Below are 18,450 nucleotides of genomic sequence, written 5' to 3'. Positions count from 1 at the left end.
TATGTATCTTCGATGTATGTGCAGCAGTGTACCGTCAATCAAGCAACAGAGTAAGTTTTCTAGCCATTTCATATGTAGTTCTGTGTCGACCACAAACTATCCTTGAGTTTAAGAGGGAATTTACGGAGTTTGAGAATTTCTCAAAAAGGCTAGAGTGGGGAAGGCTAATTCAATGCATGGCGCACGTCTAGTGTAAGCTGATGAGGGTGGGAAAGGCCGCAAATAACGCAGTTGATGTCGGATATCGGGATGTGGGGGAGCTAAGGGTGGATACATCAATTATCTTTGAACAGGGGTTATAAGTTGTCGCCCATAGCCATGTGACGCGTGTCGTGGACTGCTGCACATGCATTACGGGATATTATCGCAGAGTTCTAGGAAACCTTTTCAAGAATTTTTCACTTATTTCTTTTTAAAATCCTGTTATTACACAAAATTCTTCTATACTATATGTTCTATATCATCATTGGAGCGGTAGCCGGGTATATGACATGTAATCCTATCATGCCAGGTGGTACTACGGACAGAACTACAATCGCTGGCTCACTAAGCGTTCATTGCTTAGTCATTCATAAAATACATTAGGATTAGAGCCGAGTTGAATTTATTTTAAAAAGGGTTGTAATTTCAATATGATAACATATATGACATTCTTCGCGTAAAGATCAACGACTAGTAAGCTATTGAACAAGCGGTGCTTCGACTTAGTGTGGGGGAGCCGAAACTATTCCTGAGCCGAAACCTTATCCAGGTTGATGCGGGGAAGCTGATTCATAGATACTATGGCCCTAAATCGGCCCGTGCTAGATTCGTGGAAGGGATGCGACGCACTAAGACGCCATCAGTCAGCGCACGTTTTTGTTCCAGTAGCGATTTGCACATGTACACTATTCACTTTGGAATACTTTCTTCGCCGAGCCCTTCAATGCTGTAGGATCGATCTAATCCTGCCCAAATTAATCACAACTATCATTTTGAACACAATGTTGAACAAAAAAAGACAAGATTCCTTTTCTTGTTCGCAATGTAATCGAAAGTTCGGGCGCAAGGACCATCTCAATCGTCATCTTCATCGCCATACTGGGAATAAGTCGCTGCGATGCACGATATGTACTGCAGTTTTTTCACGAAAGTTTGTAGAAAAATCGAATTGACTTTAGATGGCAATTGTAACGCAGCACAGGGACGCTTTGCTCCGACATAGCCTCGTACACGGGGACCGTGCAGTAGAGGTCAGGCAGCACTTAGCCTCAGAAGGGACAAGAACGAATCAGGCGTGTAGGAACTGCGCAAAGTCCAAGAAAAGGTGTACAGCCGGCACACCTTGTGCAAGATGCCAGAAGAATGGGATAGCATGTGATGACACCCATACCAGCGCCGATGAGGATTGTCCTTCCGAAGGTGACATGAACGATAAACTTCAATCAGCCACCAGCAATACACTTCACGGTTTTGCGGACGCGACCAAAGTGACTCAAGAAAATCTGAATATCGAGTACTCTCTTGACAACCTAGTGGAAAGAGATGACTCTTCCTGGTCCACACAATCTCCATGCAGCAATGGAATGCCGACAAGCTTGGGAAGTGAATCACAAGGCGTAACTATTCCGGATTTCATGACTTATAATCCGCAATTCGATTTTGGGCTCGACCACCTCCAATGGATTCACGAGGGAGCTGATCTTGAGATAAGAAACATATTGCCAGATAACATCATCTCACAAGGATTCACTCTTGACAATCATGCAGTGAATCTTCTGGCCGGATCTCTCACTGCATTTGGTACTTCAGAAGCAAACAACGCGCTCCCTACTAGTGGCCAGGCACTTTTTGGCTTGGATACAGTGCCTGGTGCAATACAAACTTTCACTGGCCTAAATATCAAGGATTTTGAGCAAGTACTGCAATGTGAGAATTTTTGTCACATTGAAAGTATATCAGAGTCCACACACTCTAAAGTTCAGCAATTTTTTGCATTGCACCAAACCGCTGGTTTTCCCGAATGTCCGTCCATCCACATGATGCACGCCTTTGCTGAACTATATTTCGAGTTCTTTGACCATAACTTTCCCTGTATCCATAAACAACAGCTACACGGTGGACCGACATCTTGGATTCTATTGGTGGCTGTTGCATCTATAGGATCTCAATACTCAGCAATTGAGAACGCATCTGTTCATACGAAATGCCTTCAACATCTACTTGAAAAGGCCATCCATGATTATGTTAGTACACAATATGTTTGTTTTGTCGAACGAAATCTAACGTTGGTAGATGCCTACGCGTTGTAGTGATATCACTATAGACTTTGTCCAGAGTGTCTTTATTAGCCAAATCAATCTTTGCTGTGAAGGGAAGAAAAGTGCACATTTAAAGCAAGAGTGTCAAAGAAGCTTGCTATCTACCTTGGTAAAGCAAGTGAGTGACGACGCAGCCTCACGACGGAAAAAGTACCACATGACTCAGCCCAGCATCGAGGAAGAATGGGCAGTCTGGTTGAGCGCTGAGACATTGACAAGACTCAAATATTGTGTTAGTCGTAAGTACACCAAATTTTCTTACTCCCTTTGCACTAATTAAGCTAGTAGGTTTTGAATGCCTACAATTCGCACTATTCCATTTGAAACCGCAACATTTTCCTGGGGACTACACAAGATATAAGATTTCCGCAGAAGCTCTGTGGAGCGCTACAACAGCTGAGGAATGGAATTCCCAACGCTCACCGGCAATGCATAATCCGTTGCGGTCTCCCTTCGAGGAAATTGTACTTACCAGTGCTTCGATTGTTGAAGAACGCCTTGAAAATCTTCAAGCAGCATATCGAACAGCACTATGCGCTCGCCTACAAGATTGTTTCCTGGAAACGATGGGAAGATCTTCGCTTTCGACATTTACTACTCGCAATGGATTTGAAGACGAGAAGCGCTCGTCCTACCGTTCACCACTTGTCGATCGTCTGCTCGAACACATTTTGGAAAACAACTTAGCTTCAACCTACCGACCTTACTTCCAGAGTGACTGCTCGCTTCATGTATTATCAATTCTCCGACACGTTAGCCTGACAGCGGTCTATGCATTCTCAGGCTGGGAAGCAGATCGTTCTGAAACACAAGAGGCGAGAACGTATCTTGAAAATTGGATTTCGAACGACATGTCTTCAGTGCGACGATGCCTTTGGCATGCAGCATGTGTGTTTCGAGATTTGAGGAACAAATCACATTTTTCGTGTTTCGATCCATTCTTCATTTTGATTGCTACGCTTGTAATCTGGATGTATTGTACTCTCAGTTCTGGAATTGTTTCCTACACGGATGAGCCGATTTGTATACACAGAGAACCTGCGCGGATTGATAGCTTTACAGACCGTGAAGCGCTTCAGCACTGGCTACAACACTGTTCTTGCCGCAAGATTCATTTGGCAGGTCTTGGTATGTTGGAGGGACCTGAGGGCGCTAAGCGGGTGATCAAGGAGTACCGCAACATACTCAAATCGAGGGTAGGGTGGTTCGATATCCGTGATGCGCTTGCTTTCTTGGCAGAGCAACTGCTTGAAGATAGACTACCTCGCCGTCGAGACTCTGAAGAGTAGACTACATATCACATAATGCATACTAAGCTCTACATGATCGTTTGTTTTGATATAAATACATCATCATATTGCCTCTTCTCTTATTTCAATTCTGGGCAATCATCAACAACAGATGTAGTCCCAGAGCGCCCAAGCATTTGTTGAAAGTAATAGGACAGTTGCATGCCTATAGCAGCCAGAGTGAAGAAAACTTTACCCCAGATCGTGCTAGCATCGACAGGCTAGACGTTGGGTTAGCATGCTGAACTTATATCATACGCGGAGAGTACCATACCACAACTGTTGTACCCCCACTTTTTCTGACCCAATTAAACGCCCGTGGAATCATCTCAGCTTCGAACTCCGTACAAGCCCTATCTATTGCACATTTTTCTACCTTTTGGTTCGGCTCAGAAAAGGAAGAAAGTTGTCGAAGCAAGTCAAGGGCGGTTGCGGTGTCGCGAAGGGCTGTATTACCCCCCATACCACTGCGGAAACAGTCAATGCTCCAAAGTCTATGGTTCTGATGTGGCTTGAAAAGCTTACCGGTTCGGCAGCATCGCATGGATGGCATCTCCCAATAACCAGACGCGGCTATCGCCTTTCTCTGGTTCTTTCCCAGACCTAACTTTGGCTCTCCAACCTTGCCCTGGATTTACACTGACCATGCTCCTGTAGACATAAATGTCAGAATCCTGTACAAGTTCAACTATATCGTGACTGCAAGTATGAGTAAGTGATTTAGAGCTTCAAGAACATTCTGGGAAGATGCATACTATTCTGATGACCATTCTGATAGTGCTTCTCTTACAAAATCCCACTTGGCCTTCTGCGATAGACTCGACAAATTTTCCGGGCATGTGGAAGAGGGAACGTGAAAGCCAAACATCGAAGATGAAATATCTTCATTTCGGGAATCCGCAAAGTTCGAGGACTTTGGCAAATAGGCTGCCAACATTAGATGTGGTTATCGTGAATCTGAGGATGTAACCTTACCACAGTAATATAAAGTTTTCCCATCCGCGAAAGTCAGGAGTGGTTTTTCGAGGATTTTTGGGTTAGTTTCTCGAAGCCGTTTAGCAGGAAGATTGCTCTTGGCTGCCATGCTAGTGTAATCGTTCAGTTGGACAAGATTATTCAAGCCAATCTGTTTGTTAATCTGGCTGTATGTTAGCAGGTACTCCATATGTTTACCAATATCATACCTTCGAATGACTACCATCGGCCCCGATCAGAATGTCACAGTGGTCATGGGATCCATCTTTGAACCAGACCCTGACTCGCTCCTTCGGAGTGCCGAAGTCTACGATTTCGTAACGATCGAATTCCTTGCCATATTCGAGCTTTCCAGAGGCAGCTATAGGCGCCGCCAAGGCATCTCTCAAAATCACGCGGCTTATAGGCGCAGATTTGTTGTAAGTAGGGAAAATGGTCAAGTCCAGCATAGTTTCAAATTTCTTGTTTCTGACAACTGGAGCCTCAGATTTGTTGCCGCTGGCTGGTCCGAAGTTTTGCACGATCAGGTCCAGGTTTTCTGGGGATAGGCATGCTCGCATGCCTTTCAAAGCATCAGCACCCAGCCTGATCTGGTATCCTTCGCGTTTGCTGTTTTCCGGTAGCCGTTCGTATATAGAAAAATCGATGCCATTGCGTAGGAGCCCATTCGCAAGGCAACAGCCTGCAAGACCCCCTCCAATGATCACAACACGGAAATTTGGTGGATCGGTCATTTTTGGATTCGGATACTTGCTGTATGTCTGCTGGGCTCTACTTTAAATATGAATATTTTCCCATCTCTATCACACGTCGGATAGGTCAATTACCCCTATCAATAGCTTCGCATGTACATCGGCGCCACCACCTCTTCTGAGGCTTGTATTGCATTTTACTGGGAAGTGAGGTAAACCCAAATCGGTATAGATCAACTCTCAAAGTGTCAGCTTGCAATGGTAGTTCTCATGCGGTCATTCTCCACCCCCACCCCCACCCCCACCCTTCCCACTTTTTTCCATCTTCCTGACCAATAATCTCAAAATTTTCGTACCTATGTGGATATACACATGCAAAGGTATTCCGCGCTTTGCGAAGATATACCGGAAACCTTGTGACAGCTTTTCACTAGCGATATAGATATCCGCCACCATCCCTAGGGATTTTAAGCTTAGGTGTTCTCAGGTCTTGATTATTATTATTATTATTATTATTAATTAACGTCCTGTCTCAGCTGGTAGGCTATATAAGACGTGCAGGCTAGGCCTACAGGTAACTACGTAGTGCTATCAATTTGGTGTAGGTGGGGGAGGGGGCTATCTAAATCGAGGTGAGGCTCGTAGCCTAGTGTGGAGGAGGGTAGTAGGAGGTCTTGCGGGTGAGAGGAGAGGTAAGTTGGGTGTAGGGCGAAGGCACCTAGTGTAGGTGTTGTCCTAGTTGTCGAGGTTTCCTTTATACCAGGCCTGCGTTGCAGCCCTAGTTTCCTTAATAAAGGCAATAGTAGCCTGTACGCCTACTGTAGTATCTAGTAAGAAAGCTAGCGATAGGGGGTCCTTTGTAGTTTCTTGCATCTTCTTCCTAGCCTCCTTGTATAGCGTGCAGCTAAGGAGGATATGTGCAGGGTCTTGAGTAGCTCGATAGTTGCAGGGGCAAACTTTAGAGTCTACTTTTCCTCGCTTGAATAGGAAGTCTCGTAGATAGCAGTGACCTAACTTAAGCTGATAGAAGGCGCTAGAGGCTTCTCTACTAGTAGGAGGAGTAGCAATCTGCTTTCTAGTCTTCCACTTGTACCTTGCGGCGTAAGTAGTAGGATTTAGAGTAATAGCTTTTCTCCTGTATTGTCCTAGATAGCTAAGCCACTCTCGCTCGCCTAGCTGCTTTATTCGTGTGCCTATTACAGCTAGGCTCGTCCTGCTAGAGCTAGGATCTAGCTTTGTCGCCTCCTTTGCTAGCGCGTCTGCTCTCTCGTTTCCTATAACGCCCTGGTGTCCTGGTACCCACTGTATGGTAGGTAATATGCCTTTTTCTTGTAGCTTTTCTGCTGCTATAGTGCATCTAAGTTGCCACTCTTGCCCTGGGTAGTCAGAAGCAGTCTTTAGTCTGAATATTGCAGCCTGGTTATCTGCATATACTCTAACTTCAAGGTAGTCGTCTGCTAGGTCAAAAGCTTTCTCTAGGCCTAGGGTAATACCCTCTAGTTCTCCGTTGTAGACTAGCTGGTTGTATCCTATATTAACCTTTTCATAAGCTATGAGACTAGCTCCTTTGTAGAAAGCTACTCCTACTCCTATACCCTTGCCTTCCTTTGTAGCTGAGGCGTCTGAGTAGATCGAGAGGAGATATTCGTCTTCTAGAAGCTCCTTGTGGTGCTTTGCTTCGATTTCCTTTGACTTCTTAGATATATTAGTCTTGTAGGGCATTGTAGAGCTCCAGGGCATAGAGGCGTAGTGCTTGATCTCCTCACTATCGTCCGATAGAGCTGTTGAGATAGATCTAGTAATACGCTCTAGCTGCTTTCCTTGATTACTAGTGATAGCAATATTAAGAGGGTGGCTAGGAGCTAGCTTTCTTGCTCTAAAGGCGTATTGTCGTAGGGCGTTGTTAAGTCTAACTCTAGGAGGACATAGAGCTGCTTCTACCTCGCTAGGTATGGCAGGTGAGGTTCTGAAGGATCCTAGGATCTTTCTACAGGCTTGGTTCTGCAGCTTCTGTCTCTGGTTAAGCGCTGTCTGCTGCTCCCTCCAGAAGATTTGGCAGCCATAGTCAGCTACGCTGGTGATGCAGGCTAGGTAGAGCTGTCGTACTGCTCTAGGAGAGAGGCCTTTGTTTGAGTTAGCTAGCCTGCTAAGGCGGTGGAAGGCTGCGCTAGCCTGCTGGTTTCTAATAAGGCTGTGGTGCTTGAATTTGAGGCTGCAGTCAAAGTAGACACCTAGCCATCTAACTAGCTCCTTAGACTGTACTATCTCCTGATTAGGTAGAGTAAGTACTCTAGCTTGATCCTTTCTTGATCTTGTCCAGTTTACTAGTTCAGTCTTTGAGCTATCGAATTGGATGGCTGACTCCTCTGCTAGTCTAAAGAGATTCTGAATCTCCTTTTCTAGTAGCTTGATATTCTTCCTTACTGACGTAGATGATATTGAGATCTGGAGGTCGTCTATATAGGAGGAGGAGTAGATATTCGCATTAGTCTGAATTGCATTGAATAGTGGTTTTGAGTAGATCAGAAATAGGATGGGCGAGGCAGGGCTTCCTTGAGGGGTTCCTGTCGAGATTACCTGCGGCTCCTCAGTCTGTCCGTCAAAGGACAGCTGCAGTATTCTGTCCTCTAAAAAGGACTTTGTCCAGGCTAGTAGGCAGCAGGGGAGGCCTTGATCTTTCATGACTTCAAGAAGCTTGTTTTTTGAGACGTGATCGAAGGCTCCTTTGATATCAAGAAAGATAGTAGTAGTAGTCTTCTGCTTTCTTTTCTGCTGCTGTATGTTGTTGTAGAAGAGTAGCGCAGCGTCGATAGCGGATTTCTTTAGTCTTCCTCCTAGTTGAGAGGGGTGGAGTAGATCTGTTGTTTCCGCTAGTGCACCTAGTCTCCTAGCTACTAGTCTCTCTAGTACTTTGCCTAGGCAGTTTAGGAGTGAGATAACTCTATAGGCCTTAGGGATCGAGTAGTCAGGCTTGTTTGGCTTTCTTAAGATGACTCCCTTTGCTTTTCTCCAGCACCTTGGGTGGTAGCCTAGGTTGAATAGAGTAGAGTATATCCTAAATAGAGCTTCTGGCTGCGCTGAGTAGACCTTTTGGATCACCTCCTGGCTGATCAGATCAGGCCCTGGTGAGGTGGCTTTCACCTTACAGCAGGCAAAGGAGAGTTCGTCCTCTGTCAGGGCAGGCCAGGTCCATCTGCTGTCTCCCCTGTAGATGTGGAAGGAGGGGGTCGCTGTCGTAGGAGGCGGAGGAAAGAGATCCTCTCTAAAAGCCTTACATTTCTTAGTGAAGGATTCCTTGCCTTTAATAGCAGGTATTCGAGTACTAAGGTTATCTTTAGTATATGCTAGCGCTTTAAAGATCTCCTTAGGTGAGTCTTTTTGGAGGAAAGCCTCCCAGTGGCTCTGTTTAGCTCGTTGAATAGCTTTTAGGTATCTATTTTTTGTACGTAGATACTCTCGTTTCCACTGGTAGAGGGAGCTATTATTTTCCTTTGCTGCCTCCTTCTTGTAGGCTCTATAGGCTCTACTTAGGTCTCGCTTATGGCTATCTAGCTCGCTAGTCCACCAGGGCTTCGTCTTTGGCTTTTGGTTGACTAGTGGAGTTGACTTTTCTAGCGCTTTCTGTATAGCTCTCGTAAGATCTTCTCCTAGCTCGTCTAGCTTAGTTTCTAGTAGGATATTTTGTCCTAGGATAAGCTTTCTTGAGGTGTAGTTCGAGCAAGGAGGTAGTGTTGATAGGCGCTTCTCTAGATCTAGGACTTTGATCTCCTGTCCTAGCGTCTCCTTGAAAGTCGTCCAGTCCGTTCGTTTCGTATTATACTGTTTTGGCAGGCTGGCTGGCTGGCTAGGTAGCTGGCTAGTAGTATAGATACTAAATAGAATAGCGTGGTGGTCAGAACCTACTTCAGGTATAGTCTGCCAGTCCAGGATACTAGCAGCTGTATTGCTGGTTGCAAAAGTAAGGTCTAATACGCTTTCTTGCCGCATATGAGATCTCAAGAAAGTGCCTGCCCCTGGAGTATTTAGTAGAGTGAGATCTTGAGTATCTATCCACTCTACTAGTTCCTCTGCTTGTGTGCTAGGGCTGCGCTCCTCTAGGCTCCACCTAGGATGGTGGGTGTTGAAGTCTCCTAGGATAATTGACTGAGGCTGTAGGATCTCCTGCAGGAGGCGCCTCTGAATTGTCGTCTTATTTAGCCCTTCTTGGAGGCTTTTTTCGTTATAAATATTGTAGATATAGAGGCTAGAAGTAGAGGCTAGTACTTTGATAGCTAGGAAATCGTTATCGTCGCTAATAAAGGGATTAACCTCTCCTTTTAGGTCTTTTCTAATATAGAATAGTACTCTAGGCCTTAAGGAGGTATCCTTAGGGGTAGGTAGTATCTGAGTAAAGTCCTGGTGAGCGGTAGATCTAGTGTTTTCGTACGAGGATCCCTTAGGTAACCAGGGCTCCTGTACTGCGACGATCCTGGCGTCTACTTTAATAGCTAGGTCTAGGGCGCTCTCAGTAGCAGGGCTATTCCTATTAACATTTATTTGTAGGACTTTTAACATTCTAGTTAGAAGAGGTAGTCCTAGATATCCTAGCTTGTAGGATATCACATTCGTGGCTATTAGCTGCGTGAGGTTTGCTACAATTAACACACTTAAATATAGTGTGTACGCAGGCTTTGCCTTTAGTAGGGCAGGACTTGCATCTGTGTAGACTAGTGTGGTGAGCCTCACCACAAATCTGACAGGCTACTCTAGTGCACCTAGCCTCAAGGTGGCCAAAGCCTTGGCATTTAGAGCACTGCTTTAAGTTGTTAATAACTCGTAGCTTCTCTGCTCTTAGGCTCTCTCCTAGGATATAGAGCTTTCCTCTTATAGCCTTGAGGGCCTCCTCTTCAGTCGCAAAGGCGACGCAGGCGGAGCCATAGCTTTGCTGCCCTCTCTTAGACTCAGGAGTGAGCCAGAAGGGAGTGCCTACTACTTTAAGGCCTTTGTTAAAGGTCTCAATCTCCTCCTTGATTACCTCTAGGCCGTGGTTAGTAGGTAGCCTATGGACGACTATTTTAAACCACGAGGTAATTGGCTGCGCTACCTTAAAGGCTACTAGATCCTTCCAGATACCCTGGTTTTCCAGCAGGTAGTTGGCTGTAAAAGCAGGCGTGGTAGTGACTACCTTATTCCCTTTTGAGGATAGCGTGACTGAGGCGACTACGGGCGATTGCACCCCTCCTTTCAAGGTGAAGGCTTGGTTGAAGGCATTTCTTAGCCTAAGGGCGTCAAAGGCAGCAGGGCCTCCTTGGTTGACTAGGACGAGCTGCCTCTCCTTTAGGCTAGGCTTAGCCTTTTGAGGTGCCTTCTTCTGCATAGTAGTCCACTGTTGCTCCTTGTTTGCAGCTGCAATGGCAGCGTACGATATAGGCTGCGTAAGAGCAGCTGTCTGTCTATCACCCTGCTGGTTTGGTTGTGCAGGAATAGGCTTTTCAAGGCGTCGAACTTTGTCTCTAAGCTCCTTTGAGACATTTGAGAGAGAGGAGATCTGATCTCCTAGGATTGCTGAGTTCTTCTTACTAACTCTACCTGTCTCAGTATAGTCTCTGAAGACTTCTACTAGGTCTAGTAGACTAGTCTGCTGGGTAGGGTTGTTTTCAGCTAGATTAGCTGCTTGGATTACTAGGTTCCTAGCTATCTCAAGAGCCTCTTCTACTGTCGTTGCCTTAGGTGTCCTATTCTGGCTAGAGAAAGGGTTCCTTAGTGTCGAGCCTATAAAAGGAGAGAAGTTGCTCCTAGTACGTCTATGAGTGCGAGTCTTCTCTGGTGAGAAGTTTGCTTGTCTTTTATTTGGTGGTAGAATAGGTATTTCAAATATATTAGAGGTTTCTAGATTTTGAGTGGGGGTAGCAGGCTGCGTAGCTTCCATTTCTATCTCGTTCTGGATCTGTCCTTCTAGCTCTGCTATCTCCTGCCTTATCCTTGGTAGCTCGACGTCGATAGTATCGCTGTCTGGCGGCATCTTGCTTAGTAATCGGCGTGGTCTGTGTGTTCTGTCAGAAGTGAGACGTGTCCAAACGTGTCTACTTTTGAAGGCCTCTAGCTCTACAGCGCGTAGGCTGCACGTTTTAATAGTGGTTGTAATCGATTTCTTAGGGTTTATTTGTATATATTTGACTGATATTACACCTATTCTAGAAAACTCGAAGTTGGTGTGATCTGATCTCCTAGAATTGCTGCGTTCTTCTTATTAACTCGGCCTGTCTCAGTGTAGTCTCTAAAGACTTCTACTAGGTCGAGCAGGCTAGTCTGCTGTGAGGGGTTGCTTTCAGCTAGACTAGCTGCTTGGACTACTAGGTTTCTAGCTATCTCGAGGGCCTCTTCTACTGTCGTAGCCCTAGGTGTTTTGTTTTGGCTAGCGAAAGGATTCCTTAGTGTTGAGCCAATAAAAGGCGAGAAGTTGCTTCTAGTGCGGGTGTGTGTGGGTCTATTAGGCTCGGCAGGTAGGTCATCTACTGTAGAGGGGGGTGTGCTATCCCTAGGGCGCGAGGATTCCTGAGTCCCTTGGGTTCTTTGTACTTCTACTACGATTGTGTCCATCTCGTCGATCTCCTGAGTGTAGCTAGTAGCGCTCATCTTTGATCTTCTACTAGCCTCTTCTAGGCTAGTAGTAGAGGCTGATCTTTTCTTCTTATTCTGCTCTATACTAGAGCTTCGCTCTATGTCCTGCTGGACTCGAGCTTCTAGATCGCTACCTTCGAGTTCTACCTGATCTCTCTGAGTTGGCATTAATCTAGATGGTCTGTGCGCTGAAAATTTTTCTTGAGGTTTGTAAGATAGCTGTAGGGAGACGAGTACTTTCCTCTACTGCGCGACAGCGCGCTAGATGCACGCTTTAGAAGTAGTTGCAAACGATTTTTTATAAGAGATTTGTATATATTTAGCTAATATTACACCTATTCTAGAAAACTCGAAGTTGGTGTGGTGTGAAAAACGCGCAAACCTAGATAGGAGATTTAGTATAATTTCGCTATATAAAATTACGAGAATTTATGCGAAGGACTCTTAAAGAGTAGAAGTTATATAGATATAGTAGGTCGTAACTACAAAGGAAGAACTAGTACTATAGGTTGCGTCCGTTTATAACGAACTATTACTAGCGATTCTAGCAGAATACTAAATATTAGAGTTTAAGGAACTATTTAAGGAAAATAAAGTAATAGACTTAGTAGAATACTAGGATTAGGATTATAAGATTATCTTAGAGGAAGGAGCGAAGTTAAGCCTAGGAGGAATATACCCTATAGCGCCTAAGTATAATACTAAGCTATAGGATTACCTCTAGAAGAACTTAAAGAAAGGATTTATCTAACTAGGATTAGGTCTAATAGCCTTATCTATATTATTCGTAAAGAAGCCTAATAGAAAGTAGTAATTATATATTAACTATAAGAGGTTAAATAGTGTTACTTAGAAGAATTAATATCTTCTACTACTAATTATAGAGCTTATAGATTAACTCTAGGGAGCTAAGTAGTTTATAAAGTTTAACGTTTAAGAAGGATTTTACTAAATTAGGATTAAGGAAGGTTACGAGTAGATAACAGCATTTAAGATAAAGTATAGACTATTTAAGTATATAGTTATACTATTTAGGTTAATAAATACGCTAGTAACTTTTTAATTAGTTATTAATAATATACTCTATAAATACCTTAGAATCTTTATTACTACGTATCTAGATAACGTACTAGTATACTCTAGTAGTATATATAAAGAATATATTAAGTATATTAAGAAGGTTTTATAGAAGCTTAAGGAATATAAGCTATACTTTTAACTAGAGAAGTGTAAGTTTTATATATAGGAAATAGAATTCCTTAAATTTATTATTTTAACTAAAGGAGTAAAAATAAACCTAAAGAAGATATAGACTATATAGAAATAGCTAAAACCTAATATAGTTAAGGATATTTAATCCTTTCTAGGATTTGCGAACTATTATTAAAAGTTTATTAAAAATTACTTAAAGATCACAGCACCCCTTATAGAGATAATAAAGAAGAAAATAAGTTTTAAATAGGAATAGGAATATTAGGAGGCTTTTAAACGAATTAAGTAGATATTCCTAGAGGCGCTAGTACTTAAGATATATAGCCCTTAGCGATCTACTAGAGTCGAGACTAACGCGTCTAACTACGCACTTAGAGCTATATTATTATAGTAGTGTATAGATAAGAAATAGAGACTAGTGTTCTACTATTTATAGAAGTTCTTAGGAGTAGAACTTAACTATAATATTTATAATAAGAAACTACTTAGAGTAGTTAATACCTTTAAATAATAAGAGATATACCTACTAGGACTCCCTAACACGATTAAGGTTTTTACTAATTATTAGAATTTAATAAGTTTTATAATAATAAAGAAACTTAATTAATAATAAGTCTAATAAGCTAAGGCGCTTACTTAGTTTAACTTTAAAATTACATACTATGTAGAAACGCTTAATAGAGTAGTAGACGCTTTAAGTAGAAGGTTTAATTTGCGCGAAGAGGGTTATAAGGAACTATATAACGCCTTACTTAAGATAATACTTAACAGCAGTCTAAAGTACAACTAGCTAGAACTAGCTAAGGTAGCTAAGGTGGCTAAGTAGGTAGAAACACTATAGTAGTAGTGGTAGTAGTAAGTAGCTAGCTAGTAGTTTAAGCCCAACGAAGTAGGCTCTAATAAACTATTAAATAACGAACGAGAGTACTAAAATATAGTTTTAAAGGACTAAACATATATACCTCTATATATAAGATTAAGTCTTATATAGAAACTATATAAGTCTATAGAATATAGACATACAGAAATTAAAGAAATAGTTAGACAACTATCTAAGGTATTTGCGCACACCAACTTCGAGTTTTCTAGAATAGGTGTAATATTAGCTAAATATATACAAATCTCTTATAAAAAATCGTTTGCAACTACTTCTAAAGCGTGCATCTAGCGCGCTGTCGCGCAGTAGAGGAAAGTACTCGTCTCCCTACAGCTATCTTACAAACCTCAAGAAAAATTTTCAGCGCACAGACCATCTAGATTAATGCCAACTCAGAGAGATCAGGTAGAACTCGAAGGTAGCGATCTAGAAGCTCGAGTCCAGCAGGACATAGAGCGAAGCTCTAGTATAGAGCAGAATAAGAAGAAAAGATCAGCCTCTACTACTAGCCTAGAAGAGGCTAGTAGAAGATCAAAGATGAGCGCTACTAGCTACACTCAGGAGATCGACGAGATGGACACAATCGTAGTAGAAGTACAAAGAACCCAAGGGACTCAGGAATCCTCGCGCCCTAGGGATAGCACACCCCCCTCTACAGTAGATGACCTACCTGCCGAGCCTAATAGACCCACACACACCCGCACTAGAAGCAACTTCTCGCCTTTTATTGGCTCAACACTAAGGAATCCTTTCGCTAGCCAAAACAAAACACCTAGGGCTACGACAGTAGAAGAGGCCCTCGAGATAGCTAGAAACCTAGTAGTCCAAGCAGCTAGTCTAGCTGAAAGCAACCCCTCACAGCAGACTAGCCTGCTCGACCTAGTAGAAGTCTTTAGAGACTACACTGAGACAGGCCGAGTTAATAAGAAGAACGCAGCAATTCTAGGAGATCAGATCTCCTCGCTTTCAAACGTCTCTAAGGAGCTAAGAGACAAGGTTCGCCGCCTCGACAAACCTACCCCTGCACAACCAAACCAGCAGGGTAATAGACAGACAGCTGCTCCTACGCAGCCTATATCGTACGCCGCAGCTGCAACAGCAAATAAGGAGCAACAGTGGACTACTGTGCAGAAGAAGGCACCTCAAAAGGCTAAGCCTAGCCTAAAGGAGAGGCAGCTAGTCCTAGTCAACCAAGGAGGCCCTGCTGCCTTTGACGCCCTCAGGCTAAGAAATGCCTTCAACCAAGCCTTCACCTTAAAAGGAGGGGTGCAATCGCCTGTAGTCGCCTCAGTCACGCTATCCTCAAAAGGGAATAAGGTAGTCACTACTACACCTGCCTTTACAGCCAACTACCTGCTAGAAAACCAGAGTATCTGGAAGGATCTAGTAGCCTTCAAGGTAGCTCAGCCCATTACCTCGTGGTTCAAAGTAGTCGTCCATAGACTACCTACTAACCACGGCCTAGAGGTAATCAAGGAGGAGATTGAGACCTTTAACAAAGGCCTCAAAGTAGTAGGCACCCCTTTCTGGCTCACTCCTGAGGCTAAGAGAGGACAGCAGAGCTATGGCTCCGCCTGCGTCGCCTTCGCAACTGAAGAGGAGGCTCTAAAGGCTATTAGAGGAAAGCTCTATATTCTCGGAGAGAGCCTGAGAGCAGAGAAGCTACGAGTTATTAACAACTTAAAGCAGTGCTCTAAATGCCAAGGTTTTGGCCACCTTGAGACTAGATGTAGTAGAGTAGCCTGTCAGATTTGCAGTGAGGCTCACCACACTAGCCTACATAAATGCAACTCCTGCCCTATAAAAGGCAAAGCCTGCGTACACACTATCTTTAAGTGCGTTAACTGCAGTAAGCCTCACGCGGCAAATAGCTCTAGCTGCGATATTCTTATAGCTAGGACTACTAGGACAGGCCCTACTAACTAGGATGTTAAAGATCCTACAAATAAATGTTAATAGAAGTAGTTCTGCTACTGAGAGCGCGCTAGACCTAGCTATTAAAGTAGACGCCAAAATCGTCGCAGTACAGGAGCCCTGGCTACTCAAGAGATCCTCCTACTCAAGCACTAGATCTATCGCTCACCAGAACTTTACTCAGATACTACCTACCCTAGAGGACTCCTCCTTAAGGCCTAGAGTACTCTTCTATATTAGGAAAGATCTAGAAGTAGAGGTTATTCCTTTTATTAGCAACGATAACGACTTTCTAGCTATTAAAGTACTAGCCTCTACTTCTAACTTCTATATATATAACATTTATAACGAGAAAAGCCTTCTAGAAGGCCAAAATAAGACGACAATCCAGAGGCGCCTCCTACAGGAGACTCTACAACCTCAGTCAATCATCCTAGGAGACTTCAACACCCACCATCCTAGGTGGAGCCTAGAGGAGCGCAGCCCTAGTACACTAGCGGAGGAGCTAGTAGATTGGATAGACGCGCAAAATCTCACTCTACTAAATACTCTAGGGGTAGGCACCTTCTTTAGGTCTCATATGCGGAAAGAGAGCGTACTAGATCTTACTTTTGCAACCAATAATATAGCTGCTAGTATCCAGGACTGGCAGACTATACCTAAAGTAGGATCTGATCACCACGCAATACTATTTAGTACCTATACTACTAGCCAGCTACCTAGTCAGCTGCCTAGCCAGCTGCCTAGCCAGCCAAAACAGTATAATACTAAACGAACGGACTGGACGATTTTCAAGGAGACGCTAGGACAGGAGATCAAAGCCCTAGATCTAGAAAAGCGACTGTCGACACTACCTCCTTATTCAAACTACACCTCAAGAAAGCTTATTCTAGGACAAAATATCGCGCTAGAAACTAAGCTAGATAAGCTAGGAGAAGATCTTACGAAGGCTATACAGAGCGCACTAGAAAAGTCAACTCCACTAGTCAACCTAAAGCCAAAGACAAAGCCCTGGTGGACTAGCGAGCTAGATAGCCGTAGGAGAGAACTAAGTAGAGCCTATAGAGCCTACAAGAAGGAGGCAGCAAAGGAAAATAATAGCTCCCTCTACCAGTGGAAAAGAGAGTATCTACGTACGAAAAATAGATATTTAAAAGCTATTCGACGAGCTAAACAGAGCCACTGGGAGGCTTTCCTCCAAAAAGACTCGCCAAAGGAGATCTTTAAAGCCCTAGCATACACAAAAGATAATCTTAGTACTCGAATACCTACTATCAAAGGTAAGGAGTCGTTTACTGAAAAGTGTAAGGCTTTTAGAGAGGATCTCTTTCCTCCGCCTCCTACGACAGCTACCCCCTCCTTCCACACTTACAGGGGAGACGGCAGGTGGACCTGGCCTGCCCTAACAGAGGACGAACTCCACTTTGCCTGCTGCAAGGTGAAGGCTACATCACCAGGGCCTGATCTGATCAGCCAGGAGGTGATCCGAAAGGTCTACTTAGCGCAGCCAGAAGCTCTATTTAGGATATACTCTACTCTCTTCAACCTAGGCTACCACCCAAGGTGCTGGAGAAAAGCAAAGGGAGTCATCTTAAAAAAGACAAGCAAGCCTGACTACTCAATCCCTAAGGCTTATAGGGTGATCTCACTCCTAAACTGTCTAGGTAAAGTACTAGAAAGGCTAGTAGCTAGGAGACTAGGCGCACTAGCGGAAACAACAGATCTACTCCACCCCTCTCAACTAGGAGGAAGACTGAAGAAATCCGCTATCGACGCTGCGCTACTCTTCTACAACAATATACAACAGCAGAAAAGAAAGCAAAAGATTACTACTACTATCTTTCTTGATATTAAAGGAGCCTTCGACCACGTCTCAAAAAACAAGCTACTAGAAGCAATGAAAGATCAAGGCCTACCCTGCTGTCTACTAGCCTGGACAAAGTCCTTCTTCGAAGATAGGGTCCTACAGTTATCCTTTGATGGACAAACAGAGAAGCCAAAGGAGATCGCAACAGGTACCCCTCAAGGAAGCCCAGCCTCGCCTATCCTATTCCTAATCTACTCAAAACCGCTGTTTGAATCGATTCAGAATAGCCAGAGCACTTACTCCTCCTCCTATATAGACGACCTCCAGATCTCGATATCATCTACGTCAGTAAGGAAAAATATCAAGCTACTAGAAAAGGAGATTCAGAATCTCTTTAGACTAGCAGAGGAGCTAGCCATCCAATTCGACAGCTCAAAGACTGAACTAGTAAACTGGACAAGATCGAGAAAAGATCAAAGTAGAGTGCTTACTCTACCAAATCAGGAAATAGTAAAGTCTAAAGAACTCGTAAGATGGCTGGGCGTCTACTTTGATAGTAGCCTGAAGTTCAAGCACCACAGCCTCATCAGAATCCAGCAGGCTAGTGCAGCCTTCTACCGCCTTAACAGACTAGCAAACTCAAACAAAGGCCTCTCGCCTAGAGCAGTACGACAGCTCTACCTAGCCTGCGTTACTAGCGTAGCTGACTATGGCTGTCAAATCTTCTGGAAGGAGCAGCAGGCAGCACTTAACCAGAGGCAGAAGCTACAGAATCAAGCCTGTA

The 18,450-nt window shown here is 43.8% G+C and overlaps 2 protein-coding genes across 2 annotated transcripts; one reads left to right on the top strand and one right to left on the bottom strand.

Moving 5' to 3' along the window:
- Positions 1–1,406: 1,406 nt before the first annotated feature.
- PSV08DRAFT_189393 (uncharacterized protein) lies at positions 1,407–3,589 on the top strand (the record flags this gene model as incomplete). The annotated part of the gene is made up of 3 exons (XM_014223340.1): positions 1,407–2,225; positions 2,275–2,539; positions 2,589–3,589. 3 exons carry the CDS (start codon positions 1,407–1,409, stop codon positions 3,587–3,589), a joined length of 2,085 nt encoding a protein of 694 aa, XP_014078815.1.
- Positions 3,590–3,669: 80 nt separating this feature from the next.
- Positions 3,670–5,298, bottom strand: PSV08DRAFT_356242 (uncharacterized protein; the record flags this gene model as incomplete). Its single annotated transcript, XM_014223339.1, has 6 exons — positions 3,670–3,810; positions 3,864–4,056; positions 4,115–4,288; positions 4,345–4,516; positions 4,565–4,727; positions 4,774–5,298. The coding sequence occupies 6 exons, from the start codon at positions 5,296–5,298 to the stop codon at positions 3,670–3,672; spliced, it is 1,368 nt and encodes a 455-aa protein (XP_014078814.1).
- Positions 5,299–18,450: the final 13,152 nt, after the last annotated feature.

The sequence above is a fragment of the Bipolaris maydis genome (genome assembly GCF_028858645.1).
Source record: "Bipolaris maydis strain C4 unplaced genomic scaffold PSV08scaffold_16, whole genome shotgun sequence".
Lineage (NCBI taxonomy): Eukaryota > Fungi > Ascomycota > Dothideomycetes > Pleosporales > Pleosporaceae > Bipolaris > Bipolaris maydis.
The sequence above is the reverse complement of the archived record's forward strand: the minus strand, read 5'-3'. Positions and strand labels throughout refer to the sequence as shown.